At 45.8% G+C, this 21,411-nt stretch overlaps 2 protein-coding genes across 2 annotated transcripts in view; one reads left to right on the forward strand and one right to left on the reverse strand.

Annotated features, from left to right (window-relative positions):
- Positions 1–11,412, forward strand: part of LOC143509594 (splicing regulator ARVCF-like) — a 36,748-nt gene extending 25,336 nt beyond the window's left edge. The window contains exons 9-11 of the mRNA XM_076998452.1: positions 6,595–6,686; positions 7,515–7,627; positions 8,578–11,412. Of these exons, the coding sequence (XP_076854567.1) occupies positions 6,595–6,686; positions 7,515–7,616 (194 nt within the window). The 3' untranslated portion in view covers positions 7,617–7,627; positions 8,578–11,412. The remainder of the gene's footprint in view (positions 1–6,594; positions 6,687–7,514; positions 7,628–8,577) is intronic.
- A 71-nt stretch (positions 11,413–11,483) lies between these two features.
- Positions 11,484–20,899, reverse strand: naaladl1 (N-acetylated alpha-linked acidic dipeptidase like 1). The gene is made up of 19 exons (XM_076998987.1): positions 20,512–20,899; positions 19,920–20,092; positions 19,159–19,280; positions 18,051–18,170; positions 17,262–17,454; positions 17,089–17,182; positions 16,656–16,760; positions 16,464–16,549; positions 16,265–16,384; positions 15,868–15,953; positions 15,707–15,770; positions 14,629–14,696; positions 14,399–14,490; positions 14,164–14,257; positions 13,749–13,830; positions 13,475–13,648; positions 13,052–13,139; positions 12,848–12,940; positions 11,484–11,933 (listed from the first exon to the last, which is right to left on the reverse strand). The coding sequence occupies exons 1-19, from the start codon at positions 20,706–20,708 to the stop codon at positions 11,774–11,776; spliced, it is 2,211 nt and encodes a 736-aa protein (XP_076855102.1). The 5' UTR covers positions 20,709–20,899; the 3' UTR covers positions 11,484–11,773.
- Between the last annotated feature and the right edge of the window lie 512 nt (positions 20,900–21,411).

A 21,411-nucleotide genomic window follows, 5' to 3' on the forward strand; every position in this document is an offset into this window, starting at 1 on the left:
CTTCAGATGTTGAGCCAGTATGAGACTCAAAGTGACTTCAGTGGAAGTTTCAATTGTATCTTGAGTAGGAGCTTCAGTATCAGCCTGAGGTGTGAGTACTGACATCAGTAAGAACTTCAGTAGTAACTTCAGATGGAGGTCCAGTAAGAGTTTCAGAAGTTTTAGTAGTGACTTGAGTAGGAACCTCAGTAGTAACTGACCCTAAAGCTGGGCGTACACTGTATGATATTTTAAATCGTGTAGTCAGCTCCAGCTCAAACTGTACGACTAAATCGCAGGGAGAGCTCGTGGAGCTGCTTCAACAGTGCGATACTCTCACGAGGAGCGATTTGAATTTCAAACATGTTTGATATTCTTGCGACGCTGCGATTTCTGATCGGGAGTTGGTAGTGAGGTGTGACTCGCTCCTCGTTTACCTGTGTAAACTATACGATGCGCGACACGCGATTGAGCCGAAACTCGGCCCGATCGCAAAAATAGTCGCACGAGTGAAAAATCGGCAGAAAATGGGGGCTTCCGGTTATGGCAGCTTAGAGAACAGACACGCCTCGATCGGCTCTGCGATACTTTCTCTTAAACCCTGTCAACAACGCAGCAGTTCATCAAACTTAGATTTTTAAAGGAGCTAAACACTTCTGGTTTTATTGTTCTCATCTGAAAGTTGAAAATGCCAGCAAAAAAGAAAGAGGCAGGCTTATCGGATGAACAGAATTTGGCTAGCGAGGCGAGCGGCTCACCACCGTCATGGTTCCTCTCTGAAATGGAGAAGGGGTTTTCGAAAATTCAAGACATGGTGGATAACCGTCTTGGCAAGCTCGGCGACATCATCGCAAAAATTCACACGAATCAAGCTGCCATTAACACCAAACTACATGAACTTTCAGCAAAGCAAACCGAGTATGAAACCGCTATAGTGGACTTTCGTGCAGAGCTGGCTAATGCTAACAAAATCCAAGACGAACATATCAAGGAGCTGAAGGAAAAAATTGATGACATGGAAAACAGGGCGAGACGCAAGAATTTGCGCCTTGTGGGATTTCCTGAAGGTGTCGAGGGTAAAGACGGAGCGAGTTTTCTCCGAGAGTGGCTACCAAAAATTCTCGACATCAGTGACGAACAGGCAGGATCATTCGAAATCGAAAGATGTCACCGCAGTCTCCAACAGCGACCTGCCGAGCACGAGAAGCCACGGGCACTGGTTGCTCGCTTTCTCCGCTATAGGGACACCGAAATAATTCTCCAAACGGCCAGGAGAAAAGGCGAGCTGAGGTTCGGAAACTCAACCATTATGGTCTTCAGGGATGTGTCCACGGCACTGTACAAAAGAAAACGGGCGTTTAACGACATAAAGAGACGACTGAGAGACCACAACATCACCTACAGTTTGCTCCACCCGGCTACTCTTAGGGTGAATTTCTCGGAGGGACGCCGCAATTTTTCATCCCCATCATCAGCGGAGAACTACTTTCAGCAACACCATCCACAGCTGCTCCAGGGAAGGCCAAGTTCGTAAATATGAACTCCATGAGGAAAAGGTATACCATGTAAAAGACGGACTGCTGCTTGTTTAGTTCTATTTATCTATGCAGAGCTTAGGCCGATATAGGTGACGTGAATGTGGATCGCTTCACCTGAGCGTGTTATAGGGGAGTTTACTAGGTCTACAGTTTGTTCGGGGGTACGTAGACCCAGAGGGTGGAGGGGCAAAATCCTTTTTATATATTTGGTTATACTCAATTATCGTCGTGTTCTAAATGAAAGTCTGGTTTCACTTTCACTTTTTTGTATTTGTGCGAAGGCGCTGCTGATGTGTAGCGATGAGTATTTGCTAATTTCCTTGTCATTTATTTTTCTGCTAGTAGCTGTAGTAACAGGCTCTAACGAACTTTACGGTAGAGGAAAAGATGGTAGGGACACCCTCAATATATAGATTTTTATCATGGAATGTTAATGGTTTAAATAATGCCTTAAAACGCAAGAAAGTACTGAGCTATATTAAAACCAAAACGATAGATTTTGCCTTCCTGCAAGAAACCCACTTAACGAACGAGGAACATAAAAAACTTGAAAGACAATGGCCAGGGCAGCTGTTTTTTTCATCCTTTACATCACAATCCAGAGGGGTGGCAATTTGGGTAAACAAAAAGATCTCCTTTCAGCCTGAAACTATTGAAAAAGACGCAGGTGGACGCTTTATAATTATTAGAGGACTTGTTGGCTTAGAACCACTTGTTTTGGTGAATATCTATGGGCCAAATTACGATGAACCAAAATTTTTTTTAGACATTTTCTTTAAATTAACGTATGCTTCCACAGAACTAATAATCGGAGGAGATATGAATCTGGTGTTAGATATGTGGGATAGATCAACAATACAGGCACCCCTAACCCAGGCAGCTAAAACACTAAAGAAAGAAATACTGAGTCATAACCTCATAGACATATGGAGAGAATCAAATAAAACCAAACAAGAGTATTCATTTTATTCACATAAACACAATAGTTACTCTAGAATTGACCTTTTCCTTATACACACCGGGAGAGAACCTAGAGTATTATCATGTGAATATCTAGCCAGAACTATCTCAGACCACTCTCCTTTATTGCTGTCAATGGATAGTCAATATGCATCATCTAGGCCCAAGCGGTGGAGGTTTAATACTCATCTTCTTAATGACTCAAAATTTGTGAAATTTATAAACACTAACATAGACACTTTCCTAAATATAAACAAGGGCTCTGCGTCTCCGGTTATAATTTGGGAATCTATGAAAGCATACCTTAGAGGTCTAATCATTTCTTACTCAGCAAATAGGCGGAAAAACCACTTAACACAATTGCGCTCCATAGAACTAGAAATAAAAAAACTAGAAGAGACTCATAGCACCACAAAAGATGAACAGATACTCCAACTACTCAATGCTAAAAAACTTGAATACAATATTCTAATTACTCGTGAAGCTGAAAACGCCATCCTCAGAAGTAAAGCTCAATACTATGAACATGGAGACAAGGCAGGGAAGCTGTTAGCATGGCAGATTCGGAAGGAAGATGCCCACAGGTCAATCACTACCATTAAACTTATAAATGGTACAGTCACTAAAGACCCTAAATTAATTTAATTCAGCATTTGAAACATTCTATAAGTCACTCTACACATCACAGAATAGTGATATAGCTGATATAGATTCTTTTCTGGATGGCCTTGAAACTCCAGCAATATCCGATCAGGAACGAGGGAACCTAGAAATTAAGGTTTCGAAGGAAGAAATTACAGAAGCTATTGCAAATCTACCAATGGGTAAATCGCCAGGATTAGATGGTTTTTCTACAGATTTTTATAAAAAGTTTTTACCCAGATTGATCAACCCTATGATAGAAATGTACAATAGAATGTTTGAAGATGGTCAACTTCCAGAAACATTGGAACAAGCTTTAATTATTGTAATCTTAAAACCAGGAAAAGATGCAAAATTGTGTGGTTCATACAGACCTATATCATTATTAAATACGGATTACAAAATTTTAACAAAAGTAATTGCCAGTAGGCTGGCTCTGGTTCTACCAAAGCTGGTGGCTCATGATCAAACTGGTTTTATTTTCCAACGCTCTGGTACAGATAATATACGAAGGTTTTACAATATTTTACATTATGCCAAACACACTGATGAACCAGTCCTTGCAGTCTCCTTAGATGCTGAAAAAGCATTTGACCATGTTGAATGGAACTACCTAAGCTCATTATTAAAGAACATGAATTTTGGCCCAAATTTTCTCAAAATAATTAAGATTTTGTATCAACACCCCATGGCCTGTGTTCAAACTAATAATGATATTTCCCCACTTTTTCCTCTAACACGGGGTACAAGGCAAGGCTGCTCTTTGTCTCCAGGGTTGTTCTCACTTGCAATTGAGCCCTTAGCTATTGGCATTAGGAAACACTCAAAAATACATGGAGTACATATCAGTGACAAGACACATGTCATTTCACTATTTGCAGATGACATCATGTTATATATCACTCAACCCCAAAAATCAGTTAGGGGTTTATTGGAACTGCTAGATAGGTTTGGGGTGGTTTCAGGCTATAAAGTGAACAAAACCAAAAGTGTCATCATGCCTCTTAATTCAGCAGCAGAAAAGACTTCCCATATAAATATTCCCTTCTCCTGGAAGCACCAGCTTACTTATCTGGGTATACATATATCTAAGGAAGTAAACCACACCTTTGAGCTTAATTACACACCACTATTAAAAAAGGCAGAACAGGAGCTAGAAAGGTGGAAACGTTTGCCCATTTCGCTAATTGGACGTGTAAATTGCATAAAGATGAACATTCTTCCTAAATTTTTATATCTTTTCAGGAATCTCCCTATCTCTATTCCTCAGTATTTTTTTAAACGTCTCAATAGCTCAATTATAAGTTTCTTATGGAACAACAAAAATGCAAGAGTTAAACTTAAGGTGCTATGTCGTCCTACACATGAAGGGGGGCTTGGTTTACCTGACTTTCAGCTGTACTACTGGGCTGCCCAATCAATAACAATATGGGCCTGGCAAGCAGATTTTCAAAATCCTCCCGCCTGGGTGCAACTGGAACAGTATTTCGTAGCTAATACATCTCTATCCAGTTTACCCTACATTCCTCAATATCACACTCTTAAATCTGCCACTAGCAACCCCCATATTATACATAATTGTAAGTTGTGGTTGGAAATACGTAAAAAAACCAGAAACCAGAAACTAGTTTATCCAGACACGCCATTCCATAACAACCCAGCCTTACCGGAACCATTAAGAGACAGTAGCAGTCATATATGGTTTAACAAAGGAATACATACATTTGGCCAATTATACCAAGACAATATCTTAATGACATTCGACCAAATAAAACAAGCATTTCAGCTGCATGACAAACAGTTCTTCAAATATCTACAAGTCAGAAATTACATTAGGGTGCAACAAGGAGGACGATTAGAAGCTTTATCACCTGCTGTCTTGGATACCAAACTGCTGGAATATCATACCGCAAAGGGCTTTGTTTCCTACATGTATAGAATACTGTGGGAACTAACCAATACAGAAACACTTGCAATTAAGACAAAATGGGAGCAAGATTTAAATCTTTCCTTTGAGGCAGAAGAGTGGAAGCATATTTGTAAAATAGGCCGAACGTATTTCAATAGCAGACACAAACTCCTCCAGTTTAATTTACTTCATAGAACATACTACACCCCTGAGAGGCTTAACAAGATACATTGTAGATACTCTAAATTTTGTCCAAGATGCAAGACCGAAACAGGTTCTGTCCTTCACATGTTCTGGTCTTGCTCTCACATTGATGGATTTTGGAGGGAGATACAGAGACTTATTGAAATTATAACTGGTGTTAAGTTACCCTTATGCCCTAGGCTGACCTTGTTAGGGGATGAGTCTTCGCTCTCAGTAAATAAAGTAAATACCAAAGCTAATACTAGGTTTATTAAACTGGCCTTAATTGCTGCAAACAAATGTATAACCCACAAATGGAAAAGCAGTGAGCCTCCAAGTCTATCAATGTGGGTGAAAGAACTCTCTTATGTTCCATCTGAAAAGATTATGTACAATTTAAGGAAAAAGCCTAAGACATTCGAAACAATCTGGGGAAATTTTATTACTTTTATGTCCTCTTCCAACTTTCCATAACCATCTGTTAAAAGAAGATTGGTGTTTACAGCTACTAAGGACCTTGAAGTAGATATGAAGCTTAACATTACTACAGTGCTTCTAACATGTGAATATAGACATCGCAGTGTTTTGTTTTTATTTATTATTTTTTTTTATTATTATTTTTTTTCTCTTTCCTTTTTTTCCTTATTTATCTATTTATTTAATTTTGCCCTTCCTTTGTTCGGGGGTGGGGATGGGGATAATTTTGACAACTTTGTTAACATTATTGTATACAAGTAATATTTAATGTGTGACTAATAAAGAAAAATATTGATAAAAAAAAAAAATCGGCAGAAAATGGACCAAAAATCACACAGTGTATGCCCAGCTTAAGGAGGAGTAGGACTTTAATAGAAGAGCCGCCAATAACATCAGCATCTTCAGTCGTAACTGCTTTAGCGGCTACATCAGCAGGTGGAGGAGTAACGGTTGTAGTTTACAGTAGCGGGGGCTACAAACCCTGCAGCAAGGAGGTCGCGATAATGGCCCCCGGAGGAAACGGGGCTGGCGTGGGGGTGGCGGAGGGGGCAGACGCACGCGTGGGGTGTGCCTCACCAGCCACACGGTTCTGCCTTCCACCATGCTGCCTCCCATCCCACAATGCCCTGGGGCTCTGGGCGAACCTGACTGACAGTAATTGGATGGTGGGTGGGATGGAAGGATGGTGGTGCAGACAGTGAGAGGCCAACTATAAAGAGAGAGGGGGAGGTAGATGGATGGAGATGATTTGAGTGCTGCAACACACACACACACACACACACACCATGTCGCCGAAAGAGTCTCAAGTCCTGCATGTGCATCACAGCCTCTACGAAGGTCCGTTCAAAGTGCCTCAAGCCCAGAGCTCCGTCACGCACCACCCACGGTCTCTCCTCTGCTCCACAGACGGCTACTCCACCATTGACCAAAGGGACAAGGACGGCCAGTATAGAGCAGGACACGTCCCGTCGGACCTGATGGAGCGCGAGCCGCTGAAGGTAAGGCCTGCTCCACACCGGGGGTGTCACTATGGTTCTGGGACGCTGCGGGCGGGAGTGTGTCGGCTCTGTCCAGGAAGCCCCAGCCCTGCAACGACAGGAGGGTAAGGGAGAGTTGACGGCAGGGGGTTGGCTGGTGGTTGTGTTTTGTGAGGACCCGCCCCCGTTCATGGGAGGAGATCAAAGCTCACGTTAGTACTGATAATGCGCCACTACTGGGGCTGTTCCAGAGTAATTAATTATTGAGGGCAACAGAGGAAGAAATCTAGCTGTAGTTTCCCCTGCTGGGTTCATTATGTGTTCACTGAAGCTGAGAATATCAAAGGAAGATTCCTTTTATTTCCACGAAGTCCAATATTTTTTAATGCAGCCTGATTTTGCTGTCAGGGATACCAGCCACTTCAGTTGAGAGGCGATGGGTTTTTGTATCGCCCCACTAACAAAAGTGCGCCCCCTTGTGTCCGTCGGAACCACTGCGAAGCTCTTGCTCTCACAACTGCAATATCACCAGCTCGGGGGTTCTCTGTTTGCTCATTTTGATTTGCATGAATTCACTTTGGTTATGTTTTTATTCTCCCAATCACTCTTCTCTCTCTCTCGGCCACAAATGCTTTCTAATCTCAAGGACTAACTCAACATTCAACCGTTTTTGCCGCCAACCCCCCCCCCAATTTTTGTCTCTTGTCCCCCCCCCCCCCCCTCACTTTCCCTCTTTCCTTCTTTCTCTCTCTTTTTGTCTGTCTTCCTCTCTCTCCCTCTCACTCTATCTCTCTCTGTTAAAAGCGTTTATTTATTGCTGATTTCTTAACCCCTCTCCTGTTGCCGCAGAGTGACATGAATAGGAAACACTGTATGCGGAGCAACAGGCCGACGGTCAGTCTAGTGGACGCGTGCGAGGTCAGGCCTCAGCCTGTTGACTCCTGGGTGTAATTGCATGCATGGTAGGTCCCGCGCGTCTGCTCCCCACCTGTCTGTCACCTGTGACCGTGGCCCGTCTTCACTGCCGGGCCCCCACGGCTGCGCTTTTGGGCCGTGCCTAAACCCAGAGAGCGACGTGGCTCACCCGACAGCAGACCGACGGTTCGGCCCAAAGGTCGTGCGCTCGACGGCCACGTTGAGTCGCATGCCTCTCGCGTCTCTGTGTGTCTCTAGTTCTTTCCCCAGCTGCCAATAGCAGCGCAGATTTGCGTGTCCGGATTGGCTCCCCAAAAGAGCACGGCTCTCTGGGTTAACTACAGCACACGCCCCTCGCTTCTGTCATCCTGCTTCTATTGTGTCCGCCCCCTTCCCCAACTCCCGGCCCCCTCCCCCAACTCCCCGCCCCCTTCCCCAACTCCCCGCCCCCTCCCCCAACTCCCCGCCCCCTTCCCCATCTCCCCGCCCCCTCCCCCATCTCCCCGCCCCCTTCCCCACCCTGGTTCCCGTCTCCCCGCCCCCATGGGGATATCTGTTACTTCACACACAGTGGGTCCCTGCTAATTTGATTCATCCTTTCCATGTCATCGTTTCCAAAATCTTCACGCTTCTAGGTTAAGGCATATTAAGGTTTGAAGGTAAGTTACAGGCAGAAACTCTGGTCTGGAAATCAGTGCTTCATTAATACATTCTTGCATTTGTCTGTGTGTGTGTGTGTGTGTGTGTGTGTGTGTGTGTGTGTGTGTGTGTGTGTGTGGGAATGAGTGTGAATGTGTGTGTGTGTGACGCTCACATGATCTTCCCATCCTCACTAGCGTCATCGCACTGCAGTGCTGCGCTTGGGTGCGCCCCGATCGGTGAAGCCATCGTAACATATTCCCGTACGGGATACGTAACACGTCGTCGTTGGCCCGTCATGCAGAACGTTGTTTTCGTACGGGACCTTCCTCTGACGTGTTGTGTCTCCTTCCCACAGGCCTAGCCGGCCCCGGCTCCTCACCTCGGCCCGGACACGGATCCCACAAGACGCGTCACCACTGCCATTTCTCAAGGACTCGCCCAGCGACGAGGAACCATCAGCGGACCTTTTTACGAGACAGAGAGAGAGAGAAAATAACCCACATACTTTCGACGGGCAGGCAGCCAGCCTCGCCTTTCTCCGCCAGGCGAAGAGGAAACGGGAATGCGGGAGGCGTTTTCGGTGATGGCGGCAGCTAAAGGACCTGTGTCTCACATTCCCACTGAGCAGGAACCCGGTACGGCAGCAAGCACTCCGCCCGACAGTTCAGCTTCATCACTGCGGGCGGAGGGATGGGTGGAGACGTGGTCGGGTGGATGGATGGATGGATGGATGGATGGATGGATGGATGGATGAGTCGCAAGCAAAGAGAAGGTGATGTCGCGGACTTGGATCTGTACTGAAAATAAATGGAGCGATAAGAATACGAGGGAAAACTGTTTGGACAAAACGTCACGATGGCCAGATGTCCTTGTTTGTTTAAATTCTGTCCTGTTTCGTTAGTGTTTTGGTTTTGTTCCGTTTTTGATCTGAAGGTCTGTGGTGGTGGGTGGGTGTATGTGTTAATGAAAGGAAAAGGGACGTTTGTGATTGGTGAATCCTCAGAGGAGGCGGGGCAGTGTCCTTGTGCCATTTTCTCCGATTCCTGCCTCCACCTGCCAGCGGCTCCTTCAGGAGACATTTTTGTGATTTACAGAAGCGGTTTGCCACAACATGCTAACGTCGCCGACAGTATCCGAACATTCTCTGGCCGACGGTAGCGTAATTTCATTTGTGTAATGCTGTTTTTCCACTTTACTTTGAGGGAGGGCGCTATCGTAAAATCAAAACAGTGCTCCTGTAGCCAGCGCTGAGCATGGAGGTTCGGTACCAGCTGTCTTTGAACCGGGCTGAGGCAAACAATCCCACATGCTTCTGAAACGAACATGAGGCTGTGCTTATGATTGGTTTGAGATGGTCGCCGTTGGAGTTTGGAATGTCTGTTTACATCAAAGGGAGAATGGAGGGAAAGGTCAGTAGGTGTCAGTAGACGGAAGGTTCCAGAAGTCAGTAGGTTTCTGTGCAGAAGATGTAAAGGAAGGGGCTTTTTGGAGCAGGGGAGGCTGTTGCTCGCTTTTGGTGTCAGATGGACACACATTTGACCCTTTTATATTTTTGTTGGTTTTCTAAATGTATATTAGGGTCATAAAACATAAACACACACACACACACACACATATATATATATATATATCTTTTAATGGTCTTTCCACATTGATTGGTATGTATCATCCATAACAAGTCAGTGTTCCGGATGGCATGCAGTGGACAAAGCATCGCTTATTTGTAAAAATGAGTTAATCTCATCTTAATTTAACTGTGTATTAAAAGGCTGTAGAGTAACGCTGTTCACCTATTTATAGTCTATATTTTCAAAAAGTTTGGAAAAAAAAACACAAAAAAAGTTCATTGTTCTTTTAGAACCGTCAGAAGACACTTTGAACATGTTGAGGCCGGTTCATGAGATGATGACTTCTGACTGCAGTACTTACAGCTGTGTAATAGGCAATGGGCGGGACAAGGGGCGGGGCACAGGGCCACAGACACTGAGCAAAGCACTAGGAGTCTGTGCTGTGAACTGGTGCGAGTGCTCTCCATTCTGAAGAGCGGATATGGAATTAAGGAGCGAGGTCGCCTGGTGAAGATGTACAGAAAGCCAGAAATGGAACGTTGGCCGTTTTCCTGAACTTCACGACTTTCCAGTTTTCTCAGAAGTCGTCCTCTGTAGAGTGGTTGAACATGATGGAAAGCTGTCTCGGACCACGTCTGCTCACGCCTCACGGCTTGGGGAAAATATTAGAATATTCTGGAAACCAGAAATGTTTTGGGAGGCGTGTGCAGCACTGTGTGAGACTAATGTCACATTCTCTGTCTCTTTCTTTCTCTTTGGCAGTGTAACAATAGAGCTTACTAATAACAAAAATAACGGTAGCTTTGTGTATTAACTTTCATTTTAAAAACAAAATCTATTGTTTCCCGACATCGAGAAGGTATTTGTGTGTTCGTGGATAATGTCATGTGTGTCTGTTATTAACTGCGTTTTTGCAGGACACAACCAAAGCATTTTGGTATTGTACAGTGTATTATGAAGTTGGATCCACGAGTGTGAATTAGTGTAAGATTGTATATTTATAGAAACATTTTTAAAAGATTAAATTGGGGATGGGGGGGGGGGGGGTGTGGGTGGGGTGCAAAATGGAATCAAGAAAGACCTGCCTTTGTAGATGTCACTAATTCAGAGTGTCAGAAAACACAGTAAATGTAAACTTGGTAGCAAATGTGTTTGTAACTCTCATATGTGCCTTAACCCTTCTGTGTTAGATGGAGGAATAACTGTGTTTTATATTGATCTGTCGTTCCGCTTCCCCCACTCCTGGTTCTCAAAACCTGTCCTCATCTCTCTCACTCACTCTCTCTCTTTCTCTTTCTCTCTCTCTCTCTCTCCCTCCCTCCCTCCCCTCTTCACTTACTCCATGTCTTCAGTGTAGTCTAGACAGGTGGTGGGTTTTGCCTTGTATTACATTGTATTATATATTTTAAAAGAATAGACACCATTAAAGGGTTTGAGTACGTTTAGCAGGAAGGTGTTCCTACTTTCGTAGTACAGGAGAACGATGCCACAGTGACGGAATGGATTACGTTAATTTTACTAATACCTGGAGGGGCACGTTGCACTTGTTAGAATCCAATGGAAAATATGGATTTGTAGAGTATCACTTTGGTGTGTTTTCAATAAATCATGCTTGGAAAGACTTTAGTGTCTGTAGAGAGTTTATTATTATTGCGGTTGTTATTGTTATTATAAAAACTTTATCTTAAAAATGACTGAGACTCCAAATCTATAGCCCTGTTTTCTACAATTTTGCAGTCGGAACGATTTTCTTCTAATATGGCCCTATAATGGTTGGAGGAAGGAGGGATGATGTCCTCATGATGGAGACATTTTATTCATCCTGGTATTGAGGGGAGATGACACTACAATAGTGCAGTTTACAGGCAGTGTGCTGTAAATATACAGCACAGTGTATTTCTCCTGGAGGAACAAGCTTCCACATAGCACAGGACCTTCACAGGACCCTCACTGGACCCTCACAGGACCTTCACAGGATGCAGTTCAGCGGTGCGTTTCAGCGAGTGTTCGTGCCGCCCCAGAGATGGCCTGCGTGACGATGGACAGGTGCTTGTGCGCCTGGGCCCAGTCCTCCTTCTCCACGGCGTCGGCCACGCCTGGAAACGTCGGCACCCCCGACGACCCGGACGCCCAGATCACGTGCCTGGAGGAAACAAGCCCAGTGTCTGCAAAGTCACTGTTTCACTGAATTCATCGCTACAACTTGAAAGTCTTTCCAGCTCCTGGCCTGGAGGCCACAGCACAGTTTAGAGTTTCACCCACCCCAGTATGTTCAACTCCTGAAATGCTGGATTTCTCTTGGTTCCAAGAATTAGTAAGACTACAGCCCGAGGCAGAGTTTTCTCCTTTAAAGCCCCTCAATTATGGAATAGCCGATACGAGATTGACACAGTTCCAATCTTTAAATCTAGACATAAGCCTCACCTATCTAATAAAGCCTTCAGTTAATATTCCCCATGTGAAGGTGTAGGGGCTTGGGGGCCCCCACACGTTGAGATTTCTGGTGATCTGAGATGTTGATGCTGTCATCCAGCTGTGTCATGGCATCACTCTAGTTGTGACAATGACTTGACTGGAAAGCAATGTCTCAGTGAGCCCTCATGCCTGTGGTCACCTCTGAACCCCTCCCTTTAGTTATGCTGCTATAGATTAGCCTGCCGGAGCCACATGCTCATCACTGGCACGTGAGCTATGTACATTTAAATCAATGGTGGTTTAAATTCATGTCCACATTCTCAGTCTGTATTGTCCATCTTTTTGGATGCTTCTACCCAAGATGATTACATGCAAGCACCTACAAGCACCTGGGAGATGGTCTGTTTTGCTGGTGGATGTACTGATGCCGGGGTTGGATGTGCCATTGCTGCAAGAGGTCGTGCTGATGCTAGCTCCTACCTGAGGCCCACCATCTACACTGAAGGGACTGTGACTACTTGGCTCAGAATGAGAGCAAAACTCTTCATAGCTAAATGACCTTAAATGAATGGCCAAGGAATTCGACCCATCGATGAGTGACGTGTGCTCAACAGTTTTGTTCCACAGCTCTTCGAACGTTACCTGTATCCGTATTTGTTGGGGAATGCCAGAGGGTCCAGGAAGGCCCGGTCCAGCAGCATCAGCTGGTCGTTAATCATGCGGGACCTGAGGGGCCTGCCACACACACACACACACACACAAACACACACACACGAGCTCGTTCCTGGATCGTACGAGCACAGGGAAAACCAGCCCACCAGGCTCTGATCTGTTACGTGAACATACGTCTCGTTCGCCAGGTCTGAAGCGCGGATGTCCTGGTCCAGGCTTGTAGCCGCCATCCGAAACGACTTTACTGCCTCTTTTAAGGGTTCTGGAGTGCAACCAGACTGCTGGTTATCGACAGTTAACAGTACCAATGCTGCTATGTCCCAACAATGCTAATATAATATAGTTTGTGAAGATCTGGTGACTTTACGTCCTTTGAATATGCAAAGGCGCTACGTTAGGGAAGCTCATGGTTTGATCATGTACCCATGGAGACGGCCATTATGTGTTGTGCTTTTGTACCCGTGGAGATGCTGATTGTGCTTTTGTACCCATGGAGATAGCGTTCGTACAGTGCGATGTTTTCTTAATCACGTAGACGGTAATTGTATGAAGCGATTGAGCCCACAGCGATGACGATCAGACCGTGGGATGACGTACCCATGGAGACGCCGTTGGCCTGCAGCTGAGCTTCAAACGCGTCCACGGCAGCGGCGAGGTACTGCTCGAGAGTCTCGGCGTAGTCGCTGCAGTTGAAAGGCAGGAGGAGGCTGTCAGCCAGACGCAACAGCACGTTCCCCGCCGTCCTTGCTACCGTCTGGTGACTCGTGAATCCTTCAAGCAGAGAGACGCGTGGCGATCGGGAGGAGCTAAACACTAGAGAACTGCTTTAATGACTTTAAGAGGATGGGTGGATGAGGCTGGAGGAGCAGACCTGGGTCGATGTATCTGGATGCGTAGTCAAACGTGTCGTACGCTGTGTGGTACGCTGGGTAGATGCGGGCTCTGGTTTTGCTCTGAAACAAACGGAAAACGCATGATAATCCTGCATATGGGTGCTGAATAAAAACCCAATTAGAGAAGTGATGCCTTCCCCTGGTCTTGGAGTATTAACCTCCACCCAAGTTGGCTTACATCCGTCACACTGCAATAAAAACGTTCAGAGGTTCCAAAAGACCATGTTTGCAGATGTGGTACATCAGGCTGAAAACTATTGTAGGAGACCAGGTAAAAGTCATTTATTCTATGGGGAACAGATTTAGTTCTGTCTTTTAAAGCATTTTGAACAAGGCTTTTGGCTAAACCAACACCACAGTGACATCCAGTTAAACGGGACGGAGGCCTCCTACCCGATCGTAGGTGTAAGATAAATCCAGAGAGGTTATTCCCAGGTAGTGGACAAAGGAAGCGTAGTCACTTCCTGCTCCTGTCATGTATCCCACACTGAGGGAAAACCAGTAAACAACTCCAGCAATCAGAATGCAACATGATGTAGTTCTATGCAAATGACATTCATTACTTTAAAAGTATAAAGTGTGACTGTAATGTAATGGGGAGTGTAGAGGGTAATAGAGCCTAACAGACTTTGGGATGTTTCCATAAGCAGTACTTGTCCTGTTGGAATAACGAATCCAGTTATCATACACTGATACGGAGTCTGAACCGGGAATGTTCACCTGAGAATGTGTCAGATCACACTGTTCAGTTCGATCAGGAACATGAGGACAGGTTACTGTGAAAGCCGGTGAAATTACAATGACATGGTGAGCACGTTTCTACCGTGGTTCGTGAGACATCTGTGGCCAGGCTCTCACCTGCTTGGACGCTGTAAAGATGACATTCTGTACTGTTGGGGACCCAGACGCTCTCAGAGTAGCGTTAGCTTCAGGAGACCGGGAGAACATGGTTAGTCTCATGACTTTACATTGCACGCGTGAGGTAATTACACGTGTGAGGTAATCTTTCGTATTTAATGAATAATGTGTGAGGTAATCTGTTTCTTATTTAATGAATCGTGTGTGAGGTAATCTGTTTCTTATTTAATTAATCGTGTGTGAGGTAATCTGTTATTTAATTAATCGTGTGTGAGGTAATCTGTTTCTTATTTAATGAATCATGTGTGAGGTAATCTGTGTCTTATTTAATGAATCATGTGTGAGGTAATCTGTGTCTTAGAGCAGCGGTCACCAACCACCGGGCCGCGGACTGGTTCCGGTCTGTGGGTCATTTGGTACAGAGCCGCACAGAAAAAAAATATGTACCTATTTATTTTATCGACAATCAGAGACTGAGTGATGTTTTATTTTGAAAAATATAAAACATTTTGGGATTCTCTCCCAATTACATCTGTTGGTGCGTCTGTGCCTCTTGACAGGTTTATTCAGGTCAAGACGCTCGTCCAGGTCACATGATATGTTACCCCAGTTGAGCCCCCAAAGCTAGCTAGTTTTATGCCAGTCATATCATTTTATTTCGTCGTATTTACTCCCCACATTTTAAAGGCCGGTCCGTGAAAATATTGTCTGATGTAACCGGTCCGTTGGGGTCCGCTGTCTTAGAGCACCAGCCAGTACATTCTTTTCTTGCTGTTTTATGTTGCCTAGCTGATGGTGGCACACTGGCTAGTTTGTGTGTCAGTGCGGCATCAAAAATCCACATGATCCATCATGCTTTTCTGTCACAGGTAAAGAGTATAAACATAAGCTAATGGACAGCCGTGAAATCCCTCATAGTTTACTGGCCCAGCTCAAACACATTATTAGATGTGGGAGAATGAATGCTAGTAACCGTCCTGGATGTCGCGGATTCAAAGCAGGGATCTAGCCGTTTCCACAGACGAGCCTTTAACCACCAGCCTACAGAAAGGAAGTGCATAGTAGTGGGAGAGTTTACCGAACACGGAGATGTCCACGTTCATGTAGGCCACCGTACGCTGGCTGAGTTTGCTCGCGTATTCCTGCCAGTGTCAACAACAACAGTGCAGCTTTAGCATCGTAAGTCTGAGCGTCGGTGGGCGCCACGGTAACCCACCACGGTAACCCACCGCCTCTCACCTCGGCATATTCGGTAGATCCAATCAGCCCGAACTCCTCAGCCCCCCAGCTCCCAAATATTAAGGTGCGCCGGGGCCTCCATTGACCTTTGCAGAGAGAAAGATGATCTCTAGTACGCAGAATGAACCCTGCCATTCGTAGCTACATGTCTTTGCTATCTGTCCCATCAACCCACACCTAGAAGAATGCATTACTTAAACGTCTGTCTTTCTGTAGCTCACTTGGTAGAGTGAAATGCTACCGCCACCATCATGGCTTTGTTCCTAAGGAACATATGCACGGTTATACTGATCACCCAAGACGATAGGGAGCGGTTTACACATCGTCCCTGTACAGCTGACTCAGCCGTGCTGGTAGTTGTTGACTGAGTGGTGTGTGTGTGGTTTCCACAGCTCACCTGCCTTCACCTTTTGACCCAGGACCCTGGTGATCTCCAGCATGACGGCCGTGCCGCTGCTGGGGTCGATGGCTCCATGCACCCAGCTGTCTCTGTGGTTCCCGTAGATCACGTACCGGTCTGCACACGAGCCAGGGGACGGGTCAGAATGGGACAGGCAGACTCTCCGCCCAAGCGGAGGGAAAGAGGCTGTGCGTACCTGGCTCCACGCTGCCCCGGATCACCCCCATCACGTTGGCGGAGTCTCGCAGCTCGCCGCGGTTGTACACATCCAGCTTCACGTCGCTGGTGAGCAGAGTCAGAACAGCCATGTTGTTTACACGCTTGGACAGCAAATTGCTGTGGACCGGGCCTGGTGCTCAGGTGAGTGTAGCGGACCTGTTCCTCATACCTGTCTCTAAAGTGAGATCCACCGGCGAATCCTGGTCCACCGAAGTTGTACGTGCAGGGAAAGGACCCCTGCCACCCGGCAGGAGCTGCAGACCCTCCCAGCTCGCTGTCACAGTTTATTACACCCGTAAATGTAGATGTTATCAGCGGATATGGGGCCACAGAGATATGATAAAATAAAAGTCCCCCAAGGTTGCTATACGCTCACCAAGACGTAAAAGTTTTTTCATTAGGCTTGTAAATTGAGTTGTTTCCGGGAACCATTAAACGTGCAAGAGTTACAGATCGCTAGTAATGAATCAGACTGGAAGGTTAACAAATGCGGTGACCGTCCTTTGTGCTTGATGGATCAGAACGACCAACGCCTCATTCAAATGTGCAGCTATATGGAGGAATGAGTAAAACCTGAGTGGACACGAGAACCTTTAACTCACCATATCAATGCACGGGCATCTTCAAACCCTATTGGCTGGATTGGAATGGGTGGAACATCGGTGAGGTCCTCCACGGGGATTCTGTACGTGCCATCTGAGAACGGGGGAAAAGCAGTTGGTGACGTTTATGGACTTTGCAATGCACACAAATAAAAAAAGAGCCGAACGGTTACTTTTGGCGGCGAGGTAAGGGGTCAGAGGGTCGCCAAAATCGTTCTTGTAACTTCCTCTCTCCACGCCGGAGGGAGGGAGGTACCAGGAGTGGGGATACGTCTCGTTCTCGTCCGACATCAGGCCATCGTTGATGTCGTAGGGGTCTGTATAGACGAGGACTCCGACGACCCCGAATGGTGCGGCATTGATCGCCTGGTAACGACACGGGCAGGCGTGGGACGAAGAAAGACCGTGAAAAAACATCTATGGAAACTGGCCATAGCACCAGACGGGCCTTGATGACCATGAATTATCAAGATAAAAGACTTAGTTGTTAGATAAAGGAATATTCTAGTGCTACCTGAAAAACATTGCTGCTACCATTCAGGATAATTAAAGCGTTTAGGATAATTACAATGATTTTGCAGTGATGAGTTTATGGTGAGACTTTACATTTGTGTGCTTGTAAATCATATAATTTAGCTGAGATGCCTTTTCATAGATCACAGGCTGTGTTCCTGCATGTTATGACGAGCGAATACAGATTCGCTTCATAACTAAACATTTGTGCTTCTTTGTCTTGTTTTCATGAATACGTATTTATTACAAAAAATACATATTAGTCTATATTTCTCAAACTACAGCTGCTCAAATAGCTGCCTTTGAGTACTGTTATTTAGTAAGAGCTCAAAAGGAGGCACTTAGTGACAGGAGTCTCTCATGGACGCCTGTCCGTAAGGGCCGGAGCCTCTTTTCTCAGTGTTTTGTCCCCTGGTTGTCCCCAGGTTGTCCCCTGGTGCTCGTCTTACTTTGTCAGCTCGTCCTGCACCTCCGTATCTGACGATGGCGATCGTGCCGTTCAGGCTCAACGTTGCGTTTAAAGTCTCGTAATCGCTCACTTTCCCCTGGTTTGCATACACCAGCTTCCCCTGAACACAGAATTAGAGTAGACACGCAACATAAATGGATGGGCTGGCTGATGGATTTGAAGGTCACTGAACACTGAACTGGATAATGTGTGATCTGTAGTGTAGATAACCAGTTCTTCAGAGTGATCAGGTTTTTATTGTCATCCGTGATAATCACACTCTTGGCGAGGCGAACATCACTCATGCCCGTCTCCATAACAGCGCGGTGTAGTACGAACCACCTACAGGTTAGTGCCGCTTTACTGCCGTGTGATGGTGGGAATGATGGTGCGGTTATGAAAGCCTCAAAGGTCGGCACATAAACGACACTGTCCCTCCATAGAGCGGAGGTGTCCATTAAAAGGACTTTATTAGGCTGCTATCTCCTGAATAACACTGGCGCAGGTTTGTGAGTGTGTGTGTGTGTGTGTGTGTGTGTGTGTGTGTGTGTGTGTGTGTGTGTGTGTGTGTGTGTGTGTGTGAGACGGTGGTAGGTGTCTGACAAACAAAGGTGTCAAACAATGGTTCACAATGGCAATTCAGTAAAGATGAGATCAACGAAGAAAGGAGAGAGACGATAAGAAATAAAGAGAACTCAGCAAAAAACAGCACAAACAAAACGATGTAGAGGAGAGACGAGGAGAAATGAAGACAAAAAAATTACTAGATAAATAAATAAAGATTAAATTAAACAACCAGAAAAAAACTGAATCGGGCAGCTAAGAAGAGGGGAAAGCCGTAGTACACTGTGTGTGTGTGTGTGTGTGTGTGTGTGTGTGTGTGTGTGTGTGTGTGTGTGTGTGTGAGCGAGCGAGCGAGTGTGTGTGTGTGCGCGCGAGTGAGTGTGCGCGAGCAAATGAGTGTGTGTGTGAGTAGGTGTATTTGTGTGTGTGCGAGCAAGCGAGTGTGTGTGTGGGTGGGTGTGTGCGAGTGAATGTGTGAGTTGAGTGTGTGTGTGTGTGGGTGGGTGTGTGTGAGTTGAGCGAGTGAGTGTGTGTGTGGCAGGCACCTCAACGTGTCCTGCAGGCCCGTAGGCTGCATACGGCTGGACCACTTCAGGATCGTCCTGCTTGAGCAGGTACGCCTTCTCCTTGTCCTGGGCAGCGTACAGCACACTGCCTGATGTGTTCACTGCAGCAGATTCACAACAGTCAGCCTGCAGTCCTTATTCTTCATTAACACCCGTGTGAATCTGGGGAGGCACTTGGGGGGGGGGGGGGGGGGGGGGTCAGTCTATCTACACCGTCGCTCCAGCGCCCAGTACTGAGGTCCGGCCAGGTTTGTGGTTTGGTTCCCCCCAGTTCTGACCCAGTTCTTTCCTAAAGCCCACAGCACGATGTAGTTGTTGTTTTGGTTTTGCGTGCCAACATCCCGTACTGGGATTGAACCCGTAATTATGAGATTAGAGTGCAGAATGACATTTTTATGCATAGACCATTCACCCAGTTGAGATTAAAGGTATTTAAGCAGCTGGGCTTTTGCTGCTTTCTTGGTCATTGTTCACTCATTTTATCTGGAAACAACATTCTGTACTTCAACATTTCATTTTCAATCCAGTGAAGTATAAAACATCATCTTCTAGGTCTGTCAAACTGCACTTTAAACAGATTAACCAAAACACTGGGAAAAATACAAAATAACGCTGAGGCAATGTGAGCGGACTTGATAAACTGCCAGTTACAAGCGTGACGGTGGTATTTAGGGATTCAAACACTTTTCACTCTCAGAAGAAACATTGCATGACTTGGGACGAAGCACCAGTGGCCTCACCCACAGAGACGGTGTTGGGCGTGTCCTTGTCAGGGAAGGACAGGTAGATCCTGTAGTCCTCCCTCCACGCGGCGTCCAGGCCAGTGTCCTTGTCGCGCCATCTCTTCAGCATGTACTGGACTGTGGCTTCGTCCCCCGCTGTGGTGGCCATGTGGGGGACACGCGTCAGCTCCCTGTGGACAGAGACGGACCCACCATTCTTACACGTCCCCTTCCAGACCACCTGACTCATGACACATTGTGACATTATATGATGTCATGTTGACTCAAGACAACGTGTAGAAGTAATTTGTCAAATCAGCCGGTGTGAAGTCATGGCCAGATTCCTTCTGAACGTCTCTTTGCTGAGATGTCCCTCTTGCATCCTGAGCAGTGCTGTTGCATATAAACCTCAGTTAAGGATGTAAATTAAAACGACAGCAGGTCGCTCATGACATCATACACTGAACCTCTCTTCTGCTGCAGGTCGCTCATGACATCATACACTGCACCTCTCTTCTGCTGCAGGTCACCAGCTTTCACCTTTCAAACCCATTGGTGGTCTGATCACATACACCTCTCCGAAACAAACTTTAATGGATTCACAGCTCACCTCAGGTTCTCCTGGATCTTCATGTTGTCCACCTCAGCGATGAACTCCTGGATGAACGTCTCGTCCACATCTCGTGACAGTTCGCTCATCCAGCTGGGCGCCGAGCTGCCCTTCCCAATGCCAAAGTGTCCAATCAGAATCCCCACAGCGAGGGCGGCAAAGCCGGCGAATGCGAACAGGAGCACCTTCTTCAGCATCCTGCAGGTTCCTCACAGGTTCCTCTGAGGGGATCACCACATCAAACACAAGCACGGATGTTGATTCTTATTAACAGTAGCCCTGATTCCAGAACGGCAAACTCCTAAATGGGATGGCTACTTTGGAAGAACGTGAAGTCAACGGACCCACAAGGGGCTGGTGGTCAAGATCAAGAGGTGGACTGAGTGAGTGAGACAGGACAGAAGGTAGAACCACCAATGATCCTAGTAAGGCCATCTCCAATAAGAGGAATCCCGTCTGACCATAAAGTTTACTTATTAAAGATTTGGACTTTGGAATTGGACTTCATACCCTTTAAAAAAGTTTGACAGACTGTAAACACACATCATCCACTTTTCAGGCAAACGGTAGAGCTTATGCACAATAACGACATAAATCGTCTCCCCTTCCAGCATTTTATGGCAGAGGTGCACGTTTGTGTGAACATTTCACACAAGCGCTTCCAGCATACTTCATGAGCAACGCATCATGCTGTTGAGTATCTCAATGTGAACTTGGGTTTTGTATCATTTTAAATGAGAAATATATTAACTGTCAAAACAAAGATATGTGTCCTTTGTTTAGTGGTGTGCTACATAAAAGTTATTGTATTTAGATTAATGACCAATTTTTGTTTACTTATGTAAAAATATTGTAATTTACAGAGTTGTATAATCCAGGTTCAGAAAGTAAAAGTCCTCA

Source organism: Brachyhypopomus gauderio, chromosome 3 (genome assembly GCF_052324685.1).
Source record: "Brachyhypopomus gauderio isolate BG-103 chromosome 3, BGAUD_0.2, whole genome shotgun sequence".
Lineage (NCBI taxonomy): Eukaryota > Metazoa > Chordata > Actinopteri > Gymnotiformes > Hypopomidae > Brachyhypopomus > Brachyhypopomus gauderio.

What these genes read in the sequence shown, in the direction of transcription:
- naaladl1 (XM_076998987.1), bottom strand. Translation starts at nt 20,708, where the DNA reads ATGCTGAAGAAGGTGCTCCTGTTCGCATTCGCCGGCTTTGCCGCCCTC. An exon ending in CCCTTACCTCGCCGCCAAAA is followed by an intron (nt 17,183 to 17,261) that starts GTAACCGTTCGG and finishes CCCCGTTCTCAG; the next exon opens with ATGGCACGTACAGAATCCCC. An exon ending in CCGGGGCAGCGTGGAGCCAG is followed by an intron (nt 16,385 to 16,463) that starts GTACGCACAGCC and finishes GCTCGTGTGCAG; the next exon opens with ACCGGTACGTGATCTACGGG.